Source organism: Tauraco erythrolophus, chromosome 2, assembly GCF_009769465.1.
Source record: "Tauraco erythrolophus isolate bTauEry1 chromosome 2, bTauEry1.pri, whole genome shotgun sequence".
In the NCBI taxonomy this organism is placed as follows: domain Eukaryota; kingdom Metazoa; phylum Chordata; class Aves; order Musophagiformes; family Musophagidae; genus Tauraco; species Tauraco erythrolophus.
This window is the reverse complement of record NC_141466.1, coordinates 83,546,821-83,558,494: the sequence shown is the minus strand read 5'-3', so window position 1 is coordinate 83,558,494 and position 11,674 is coordinate 83,546,821. Positions and strand designations below refer to the sequence as shown.

Sequence of the window (11,674 nt, the reverse complement as noted above, 5' to 3'; positions counted from 1 at the left end):
TACAATTATGATAGAAGCTAAATATAATCCAAATGTATGAAGAGCAAAACGTGAAAATCCCATCAGCAAAGCATTATCATCAATATACCGATGCTTCATGAGATATCCTCTTAGGTCTCTCTCAACTGTGTTTTCTGTTGTCCAGTAGAAGATTGGCAACGATATTCAAGATAGAGAGCAATTGGTACAAGTGCGGTGTTTCACAGTGTAAAAGACTGTTTCAAGCCCACAATAAAAAAAAAAGATAAAATAACAAAATGAAAGATACACTAACAGTTGCAATCAACCAAGGCTGAGAGTTGGGGCTGTTCAGCCTGGAGAAGAGAAGGCTCCGGGGTGATCTTATTCCAGCCTTCCAGTACTTAAAGGGGGCCTACAGGAAAGCTGGAGAGGGACTTTTTACAAGGGTGTGTAGTGATAGGACAAGGGGCAATGGATTTAAACTGAAAGAGGGTAAATTTAGATTAGATCTAAGGAAGAAATTCTTCACTCTGAGGGTGGTGAAGCATTGGAACAGGTTGCCCAGAGAAGTTGTGGATGCCCCATCCCTGGAAGCGTTCAAGGCCAGGTTGGATGAGGTGTTGAGCAACCTGGTGTAGTGGAGGGTGTCCCTGCCCATGGCAGGGGGATTGGAACTAGACTTTTTACAAGAGTGTCCACTGATAGGACAAGGGGAAATTGGTTTAAGTTGAAGGAGAACAGATTTAGATTAAATCTTAGGAAGAAATTCTTTCAGTACGAGGGTGGTAAGACTTTGGAATAAATTGCCCAGAGAAGTTGTGGATGCTCCCTCCCTGGAGGTGTTCAAGGCCAAGTTGGACAGAGCCTTGAGTAGCCTGATCTAGTTGAGAGGTGTCCCTGCCCATGACAGGGAGGTTGGATTAGATGATCTCTAAGGTCCCTTCCAGCCTATGCCATTCTATGATTCTATGATTCTATGAAGGCTACTAAAGTACCTATTACTGGCTTCTCCCCTGTGACAAGACCCATATACTAACAATACAAACTAAAGACATATAAGTGAAAATATTTCTTAAGTATACTGTTTCATTTCTGTGGCTCAGGTTGTAAATTTTTAAGCAAAATCCATCAAAAGTTGTGTTGAAAATTAAAAGAAAAAAAAAAGCGGGTAGAGTAGAGTATGTGATGATTGAGTCTCTATGCTCCAGTATTCATTGGTGTGTTAGCTTCTAGTTAAAAGCAATGCTCAATGCTTCTGACTAAACAGCCATGGCATTTGGACCATCTCTTCACAGAGATGCCTGGCTCATGCTGATGCCTTGATCCCTGTTTTTTACTGTGAAGAAGATGCCAAGCCCTGGGAAGTTGCATGTCACACGTTTCAGGAGACGATGAACCTTTCATTCTATTTTAAAAAGGTAAAATGGAGCAGAGACTGTAGAATTTAAAACAGGTCATCAGTTTGGGGCAGTTAAAATCTCTGGGCTTTAAGTGATGTGGCAGACACCCTAGGGGTCAATCTCCTCCTCTTCACTTGGTCACTCTCCCACATCCTCCTCCAAGCTGTGTGTGGGCATGTAGCTGGATCTCTCCCTCTCTCCCACCTGTGCCCAGGTGAAGACTCTTCCCAGCCTCTCCTGAGAGCCATTTGAACCTGTGCCAGTTTGCTATTTGCGTTAGGACAACTTGTGATGGACTTGTTCTTTTACCTTCTTTACTGCAGCACTGAAAATCTGAAGCATGAGGCGGTTTTTGTCATGAGGAAAGGCTGAGGGAGCTGGGTCTCTTTAGCTTGGAGAAGAGGAGACTGAGGGGGGACCTCATTAATGTTTATAATTATGTAAAGGGTGACTGTCATGAGGATGGAGCCAGGCTCTTCTCAGTGGCATCCAATGATAGGACAAGGGGAAATGGATATAAGCTGGAACATAGGAGGTTCCGCTTAAACATGAGGAAGAACTTCCCAGTAAGGGTAACAGAACACTGGAACAGGCTGCCCAGAGAGGTTGTGGAGTCTCCTTTTCTGGAGATGTTCCAAACCCGCCTGGACGTGTTCTTGTGTGATCTGATCTAGGTGGTCCTGCTCTGGCAGGGGGATTGGACTAGATGATCCTTTGAGGTCCCTTCCAATCCCTAACATTCTGTGACTCTGTGTGATTCTGTGATTAGCTATTTTCCAAATTATTTTCCGGATGACTATTCAAGGCTAATGAAGTCAAACTTCTTGTCTTCAAGTCATTACAATATTTGTTACCTTGAAAATAGTTCTAGTCTGAACCTGTGATATTTTCCATAGGCTCCAAAGTTTTCTTGAACATATTTCTTGCACTCTGTTTCTCTTTTTCACACACAGATACAAACCTTTAGATTAAAGATTAAAGATTTTGAGAAGTATTTAAATAATTAGTTTTTAGCCACCCCAAGAGTGAACATAAAGGCAACCACAAAAAAAGACAATGAGAAACCAGCACTCTCTTATAGTTCTTTGCCATCAATGTGTTGATTAAAGAAAATGTTGAACTGTAGTGTATCAGCCAAGTCTGTAGAGGATCTATCGGTACAATGAATGAAATAAAAAGCTTGAAAAAATATATCTAATTACATTTTGCTTGCATCTTTGCTAATAAGAAATACAAAAGGAAGTTTATCTTTGTTGTGGTTCAGATTTCCTCATCCTGCTCAAATCTGCTCTTAATTTAGAAATATGCTGGTTTCTGTTTTCACATTTTCATTAAATGTTGCTTAGACTTCCTGGATCTAAAGGAAGCCTTGGGATTGGCCATGAAAACAAATGTCTTTTGGAACGAAGCATCGGAGCCGCTGGGATACAGAGGACCAAATTCGGACCTTATGCATGGACAGAGAAGCAATCCAAGGGTGGGCTGAACCTCTTGTATAGGTCAGAAAGTGATGCTGTGTGAGAGAGATGCTGTGCCCAGGAAAAGGAAATTTGGGGTCTCCTTTTCAGCTGTGTCCCTTCTGTTCTTTTTCTCTCTTGGGTGCCTCAGGCTTTTCCTCCTCATGAAAGTCTTACGAGCAGGTCTCTTTCTGTCTTTACTATTTCTATCCTTACCTTTGTGATGGTTTGATGTGGGGGGGCGGTCCTGGTGGCAGGAAGAGGGGATTTGTTCCCTGTGACTTCTCTGGTTTTAGAACTGGGTCAGACCTGGTTCTGGCCACCAGATCAGACTCCCATCCCCCTTGGGGTTGAGCCAATCGGCGCCTCTGCGAATTGCCCTATTTAAGCTGGGAAAAAGGAACCAGAAAAGGTGCTTTGCCCAGGAGTGAGAAGAGGGGAGGAGAGCTCTGCCCCGCTTCCCGGCTCTTGGCCGGGCAGCTGCCCGCGCCAGGCCGGCATCACCCGCTGAGGATGGTGGCAGCGGAGCCACTTGGGGAACTCGGGGAGAGCCCCGCTCCCGGGGTGCCCACTGGGCTGAGTTCACCCAGAGAGGACTGAGATCTGAGAGAAACGGCCACACAGACACCAGGTCAGTGAAGATGGAGCAGGACAAGGTGTGCCAGAGCTGAGTTTCCCCTGCAGCTGCTGGCGAGATGGCAGGTGGCCTCCCTACAGACAGGACAGACTCGGTGGAGCAGAGACCCACTCGCAGCCCGTGGAGAAGCCCACGTCGGAGAAGAGATGCCTGAGCCTGAGGATGGTTGTGAAGCATGGGCGTGACAAGGTAGAGATGCACTGGAGAGTCCATGGGACGACCCACGCCGGAGCGAGTGGCAACAACTCCCTAAGAATCCGAGACTGTGGTAAAGCCCGCACTAGAGGAATCCGAAGGGGAAGGATTGCATCCTGCAGGTAGGACTCACGCTGGAGAAGTTTGTGGATTTTCCTTGTGAGTAGGGGATCCACTGGAGCAAGGGAAAAGGGTGTAAGGACTCCTCTTCCTTTAAGAAAGGAGCAGCAGTAACAACATGGGATGAACTGACCTGTACTCCCCCATTCCCTGTCCCCCTGCGCCACTGGGGGAGGAGGTAGAGCCGGGAAGTAAAGGAAAAGGGGGGGTGGTGGTGTTGCTTTTAAGATCTGACCTTGTTTTCTCTTTATCCTCTCAAGTAACTGGTTTTGTTTCCCTTTGTTTTTTTAAATAACTGTTAATAAATTGTTTTGCTTTGAGAAATCCGAGTCTGTTTTGCCCGGGACCATGGTTGGTGGGTGTTTTCTCTCTGTTCTTGTCTCGACTCTCAGTCCCTTTATTATATTTTTCTCCTCTTCATTTCACTGGAGAAGGAGTGAGAGAGCAGCTGTGTGGAGTTTAGTTGCCGGATCGGCCTAAACCACAACAGCCTTCTTCCATTCCTCTTTCCTCTGTCATTCCTCCTCTTTTACCCTCTCCTCTCATTTCCACCTGCAAACTCTCCTTCCTCATTTGTTCTATCTGCTCCTCCTTCACTCCCACATGAGGCTTTAACACAGAGCTCTGGCCACCCTCCTCAGTTCCCCATGGTCTCTCCATGATCTTTCTTTCATTCCTCAACTCCCTCTGTTCCTCTGCCTAATTTTTTCTTTCCTCTCTCTTTTTAAATTAGTCTCTTTTAAACTGCATATTATTTTTTTTCCTTCCACTTCAGCATCTCATCCTTCATATATTTTGTCTTGCAAAATATTTCTTGAAACCTGTGTAAAGCAGCAACAATACAATTCAGGCTCCTGGGATAACAGCAGGAGATGGGCTAGACGCAAGCTTCCTCACTAGATGCTGAGTGTTTAACACAAAGAAATACACTACAGACTGAAAAGCACACCTCCCATCTGCAGAGCATTAAAGAGCTGATGTGTGCAGACACTGCTCCATCATATGGTGCTGAGCAGAAACAGGAATTGCTAGATGGGAGTTAACTGAGCACATGCATCTGTTGAGGGTTCACAGTATTTCTCAAATACTCCTCAGCTGAGACTTGCATTGACTCCCACTCAGTTAAAGCACAAAATTCTGTTGCTCTGAGTGTGGATTTGATGGATTAAGAAGCAAGAAGTTAGGGTTTGTCATTGATGACACAGGGCAGGAGTTTGCAGTGGGTCACAGCCCATCAGGGTGAAAATCTGAGCTATGGAGTAATATCCTGTAATTTACAGTGTCTGTCATCGTGGTTTTTCTTCTGTTCTTCTCGGTCTTGGTCCCACTGGTATCCCAGCCTGGGGTCCCAGAAGACTGAACCCAAGCTGCGGGTTCAGGAAGACTACCTGGGGAGCTATGTGACAACAGAGCAATAGCTGCTCCCCAGGTAATGGTCAAAGTAGGGTTTGGCATGCATCAGCCTTTGAGTGAAATGACTGGTAAAATACAGAGATATGCTAGGACATTATTTCAGGTTTGAACGTGTTTGCATTCAGTCCCATGGCAGGCTTGTTTTGCAAGGTAGAAAAGTGTCCTATATATTTCTGCAGGTCACTAATTCACACTGCTTCAATTGTGCTGCATAGATACAAACTAGTATAAATACCCTTACCCCTATTGTACTTTTTTTCATGTTTTGTGTGCATACAGTGCTAAATCCACCAGTTCATCAAGCTCCAGTCCTGTTAAAGGACAATGTAGCGTTTCTTTGCCTCATACAGGGATAGCAAGGTATTCAAAGACTGTAAAATGAGACTTAGATGAAGCATGACCAATTGATGTTCAGAAACCTGACTTCTTTCAACAAAAATGTTTTTTTTAAAAAAGTTTGGGGAAGAGCAAGAATGCTGCTACCTTTGACAATATCTAATTTTGAGATAAAATTAGCGTCAAATCCCCCTTTCCAGTGTTGACACTTCATGCTTTTAAGATAAAGGAAAAGAAGTTTCAACATAAAAATAACCACTAAACCAAAAAATACTTTTAAAAGTGAAATTTCATGGAAACCCTCAATCACATGAAATTGGTCAGTCACAGTTGAGTAAAAACAATGTTTCTCAATGGAAACTTCATTCACCATTTTTTTTTCTTTTTTTTTTTTCCTGACTGACTATTTAGAACAGATACAGGCATCTTCATGCATGTTCTTCAGGTATTGAGTGGGCTTTATAAATAACTTCTATTTGTGGTGTAATACAAAATTGCAACCTTTCACCTACAATCTCACAGACTGTGCTAATCTTTTATGAGTGATTTCCTTCATGAAGTACTCATTCAGCCAAGAATGGATTCCATGCCTGTGCAAAGAAGTATTCTGTGTTAAACAAGAAACAAGCAATCCTATGCATTGATTTGACGTCAAGCCAATTGAAAGAGAGTCTCCAGGGAAAGGATGCCTCAGATGACTGTATTTTATGGAAAAGATTGTTCACACGCACAGAATGGACTCTCATTTCACTATCTTCCCTTCCAATAGGCTTTGTATTCCAGCAATGACATCAATCAGAGGACAAAGCGTGTGATAAAATGGGGAAAGTGAAAATAGGAGAGGCAAAATATTGCATATATTTTTATTGCTAACCTAGAAAAAAAACACATAGCCTTCTCTCCCTGTCACCCTCCTCATTGGATGTTCTGGACAAATGCGTTGTTCTGAATGTTTTTCACATGAGCTTTTGTTTAAAGAAAAAAATAACATGCATTACTTATGCTTTTTAAACAAAGGACATATTTTCACTTATAAAACTTGAACTGAAACAATTAAGTGGGACAGAGTATAGCTTGTATCAGTAATTTACTATATTCATTCTAATGTTTCAGATACCAATAAACTTAGTTGGTTGCTATTTAATATCAAAGTAATTACTCTAAAATGACATCCATTTGCTATCCTAAAGAAAACAAAGGTAATAAATCTTTCACTTCCTGCATTAAAGACTCTTTCAGATCAGTTTCTTTAACCTAGTTATATAATATGCTAGTGTAAATATTTAAAAGAGACAACTAAATTATCTTTGACAGGGAAGATTTCTTAACCTTTATTAATCCATCTTTTATTACTACTGTAGAAGGAAAATATTAATTAAATCTATCAAATCTTGGACACACTTAAGTGTCTTCAATGATGCAATCTATATTTTTCTTTCTCCTTCCAGCTTTCTAGGAATGCCTGCTTTCTCCATTGACTTATGGAGGGCAAAAGTCTGGTTCAAATGAGAAAAGTACAGTGTATTCCTTGATTTATATGTGGTGAGTATTTTGTTCTCTTTTTATCCAAAATGACATTAGCAAGAAAAATTGTCATTTCAAGCAATCATCTAGGCCCCAGTTCTGCAAAATGAGGATCTGAAAACTCGGCATTTTGTTAGACTGGGAGAAGACTGAGAATGAAGTGATTTTTGTAAAACTGGAACGAAGTTGTCCTACTTGTAGGGCTGGGAACAAGATGAGAAAGTTAGCCAAAGTGTTGACAAAACATGCAACATTTCTCACTGTGTGGCCTGTTGACTAATGGACGTTGCAGCAGGCTGGACAAATCACTGAACACATACACATTTTTAAAACGTAATACTACTTACAACTCTATAAAAGCTCTAAAAGCTGTTCAGCAATAGCTGGAACTAGAACAAATACTGGTCAATGAGAAGCAGAATATAAGTAAGTTGTGCTTTCAATAAGAATAGTTAAAATTGAAAATAAATTGTTGCACATGGAATAGGATAAAAACTAGAACTAATTAATTACTGTGGAACTAAATAAATACTGGTATTGTACTGTGAGCCTAAGGGCCTACGCACATGGATTCCTTTTTGGTATAAAGGCCATGCTTGGTTACAACTAGAAGGGTCAAGATTTATCCGAGTTTAACTATCCTGTTGGTATACGGGAGGTACGGGAGCCCAAGGTGAACGTAGCAAGCTTTCAAGTGTGTTCCAGTTAGAGATCTGGACTCTAATATGAGAAATCGATAGTGCATATAGCCAAGTGGTGTAATAGCTGGAAATTGAAATGAACCACAAATGTGACGACACGGAAATACATATAATGATGAAATACCTTATGTTTCAGTCATTGTAGAGTCATTAAATGACTATCTTGTAGAAGTCTTTGGATACCTAAGAGAATGCCTATAGCATTCACTTGTGATTTGCCAGGGAAGTGACTAGTACAAATTTGCTTAATCACATACACTCCCAGTTTAAATGGGCTGCCATTGCAAACCATGGACGTGGTAAAATATCTGATTGTCTACATTTATGTTGTCTCTGAAGGCCACAGTGATGGAATTAGATGCTTCTTAGAAAATGCTGCTATTAACCATACCATGTCCGCCTAACCAGGTGCTTAGTATCTCTCAGGATTTGCCTCTTTCCTCGTTGTTTCCCATCATATTGAAAGTTGCCCAGCAGCTCACACTCACACCAAGGGGAAAAGTGTGATCTCCATCTGTGCCACATTGCACTTTTCTCTGAGAAGAGGCAAGAGACCAAGCTGAAGATATATGGAGACAGTAGTAACAAAGGATCTGGCCTCAAAATCACTATTTTGAGAAAGCAACGGTATGAATAAAGCATAAACGACCTTAGGAGAGAACTCAATAAAGGAGCAAGGGAAGAAAGGAAGATGGACACATGCGGTTTCTTGTAAACTTAATACAGTGAAGTGACTCTGTGTACCTGCTTCCGAACATGGCTGTGTTGTTGAAGAAAAAGCATGAGCATAGTTTGATAACATACTGACCTTTAATCTATAAAGAAGATTAAATTCAAAATTTAACAGTATAAAAGAATAACAACTACATTTTAAAACAAAAACTCAAGATAACACACAGTTGCATCTTGGTTCCTCCTGCTGCCAAAGCTCAGAGTACACAATTGCTGGGGTACAATTCCACTGCATACAGTGTTTCCTAACACCAGCATATGTTGAATTGAAACGACACACTTTTATTTGCAAAAAAGCTTTTCCAGGTACAAGCTCAAGCCAGGGTGCTATTATGATTACCTAGTCACATGTCAGATCCCACACATTATTTAAACAAACCAGAATGAAATCACTGCTTGCTACAACATTCCTGCCTTTTCATGTCAGTTCCTAGATGCCAGTAGTCCATCTACCACTGCATCGATCAACCCAGCTGCTTGTAACTCACACTTGTTTAAGAGCTGAGTCTTTTTTACTTGGGTCCCCTGCTCTAAAATCACATCCACAAGTTCTTATTCCCCTCAGGCACACATACAAAAAAGCATTGGGGGGAAAAATGACAGAGAAGTTATGAAAACTTGTGAGAACTTCCTTTAGACAGCAAGGAAAAAGCCTCAGGCAGGGGTGATGTGAGTAGCCTCTCCTGATGGCAACTGTTCATAATTTGTTCAGCTTTACCTCTAGTGGACCCCAAGACAAACCAAAGAGCTGATGGAGGCAGCCAGGTGCAGGGGAAGAAAAGGCTGGTCAATCTGTTTAGCCTTCCCTCTCTCTTTGTAGTTAGATTTACAATTCTGACCCATATAAACTCTGCTCCTGCTTTGCACTGACCACTGAAACATGCTTTTAAGCCCAGGCTGAACCAGCCTGGAGTGACATTACAATCCAACTTATTCCCTGTTGGTTTGCTGTATTAATAAGTCAAGTGAAAAACAGGGGAAAAAATCCTACTAAAACTTATAATGGAAGGCACCTCAAAAATGGATAAAAGCATACATTTTTCTACAAGTATCCTAACTGTAGAGTAACTGTTTTGAATCCATTAGTGGTTGCATTCTCATTGCATGATCTTTGGAAAGCATAATAATAATAATAAAAACAAAATGAAATAAAATATTGCCACCAGTGAAAATTCTGTTCAGTCAAAACTGCAAAAACAAGTCAACAGCAATTTACACACTTCCCTCAGTTGTTGCATATCTGAAACATTCAACACTGCTTGGACAAAATTGAGAATACAGTAGACTTTTCAGCATAACTCTACTTAAATGACAGTTTTGGTTAAGAAAAACAAGGCATACTATTGAAACCAAAATACATAGAATTGGGTTTCTATGCTACTGTTTGCCAAAAAGCTATTTTTAAAAAAATGGTTTAAATGCGAACTTTTACATCTCCAACATGTTTAACATATTTCAGACAACAAAAGAATACACATACATTGTATGTGATAATATTTCAAAACTAGCCATTACATTTTCACAGATTAAAAAAAAAAGTCTGTTTAAATATTTCATTTCTACAAAGTGAATTTACATTTTTAAGTACAAAGTGCAAATACTACAGTTGTTTTTATTGCCTTTTGGTGAGGAAATCTCCCACATGTCAAAAAGATCTGCCTTGCATCAGGAAGCTGTTCACCCTTGCTTCTTAGAAACTTGCTGAAAGAAAGTTGGGAAAATTTGCATTATTACTGATGTTTTCAAGTAATCAAGTATAAACATTTATCTCTTTTCCAGCAGTGTCCACATGCCACTATCAGAACAAGAGTTCTGCAAGAATATATATATGGGGAATAAAATCCCTGCTCTGTAGTCCTTCATGGTGTCTATGAACAAGGGTATGAGCAACATATTTACTATTTCTTACCTATAGTCTCTTTAAATCTATACCTGTCAAACACAGTTTTAGCAACTGCCTGGGGAAGTCCCTGGTGCGACATATCTTTCTATGGCACGTGATGTACAGGAATGGGCTGCTGGCCAAAGTCTTATGAACAATCTATAGTTTCCTCGTAAACTTTTTAGTAGGCTGCAAAAGACCCTCTGGGTCTCATTGGCAGTGTGTGTGCATGTACATGTATGTTTGTTGGACAGGGTGGAGCTGAGCAAGGGAAATATACCTGGCCACTACCCCAGTTCTGTCAGATCCATCATGTATTTGACCTCTTCTAGAGCAACCACAGCTGAGGCTCTGTATATTAGTATGTGTATCTATTATCTGCTTTCTTTCCGTAAGCTTCTATGTGTGTGTACACATACAGATGTGCACATGTGTAAGAAAAAAAATTCAGGCATACATGCCTAAGCACACACAAACAACTGAACCACAATAAGCTAGCAGAAAATGAGCTCTTGAGTGAGGCAAACCTGATCACTCCTTCTTAGATGGGTGGTTTCCTTTGAGTGGCTCCTACCCAGCCCAGTTGCTTTTCAATAACTTCCTTTCAAGCGAAAACTTTTTTGATGAAAGCCACCTTCTACATTCGCAGCCTTGTATTGTTCGAGTATGAAACTGCCAACAGACGGTTTGCTGAGCCAGCCTTAATTCAAGGCTATCATTTGTCAGCAACAGCTTTTAAAATAACTGGTGCTGAGTCAGCAAAATTATTAGACAAAATTAAAAAACATAGGCGTTCTAGGACACTTTTATTACAGATTCTGCAAGTCAGGATCAGATTACAAGAAACGGGAGAGAGCTTGTCATGCTTCAAGTGTAATGCACGTGTGCCAGTAATTGCTATTATATAATTAAAATAACCCCTTTGAATGTTTTTGAGTTCCGACAGGATAATTGTTTTCAGGCTGCCTTATTTAAAGCTAAAGTGATTTGTGGGGGGAACTTGAAAAGTTAAGACCACAAACATTTGTTTAAACAAACAGAAACTTATCACATCCCTCTAGCTGTGAGAGTATTTTATATTCCATCAAAGGCATGTAGGAGGTCTCTGGTAGAACCCACAACCAATGTTGAGCTTGCCTTAAGAAGTGTGAACCTAACATCAAACAAATCAGAGATAAAGCAAGTAACAAATTGACTAGCAACTATGAGAGGAAGATTTCTCTTGGCTTGTGGGGAGGTTCAGCCCGGGTTCAGTTTTAAACAAATTAATCTAGCCTTCTGAAAGATGGAAGACATTAACCACAACTATGATTTTG

At 40.8% G+C, this 11,674-nt stretch overlaps 1 protein-coding gene across 1 annotated transcript in view; it reads right to left on the bottom strand.

Annotated features, from left to right (window-relative positions):
* Positions 1-10,153: 10,153 nt before the first annotated feature.
* SMOC2 (SPARC related modular calcium binding 2) overlaps positions 10,154-11,674 on the bottom strand; it is a 148,024-nt gene continuing 146,503 nt past the window's right edge. The window contains exon 13 of the mRNA XM_086627135.1: positions 10,154-10,177. Within this exon, the coding sequence (XP_086483261.1) occupies positions 10,154-10,177 (24 nt within the window). The remainder of the gene's footprint in view (positions 10,178-11,674) is intronic.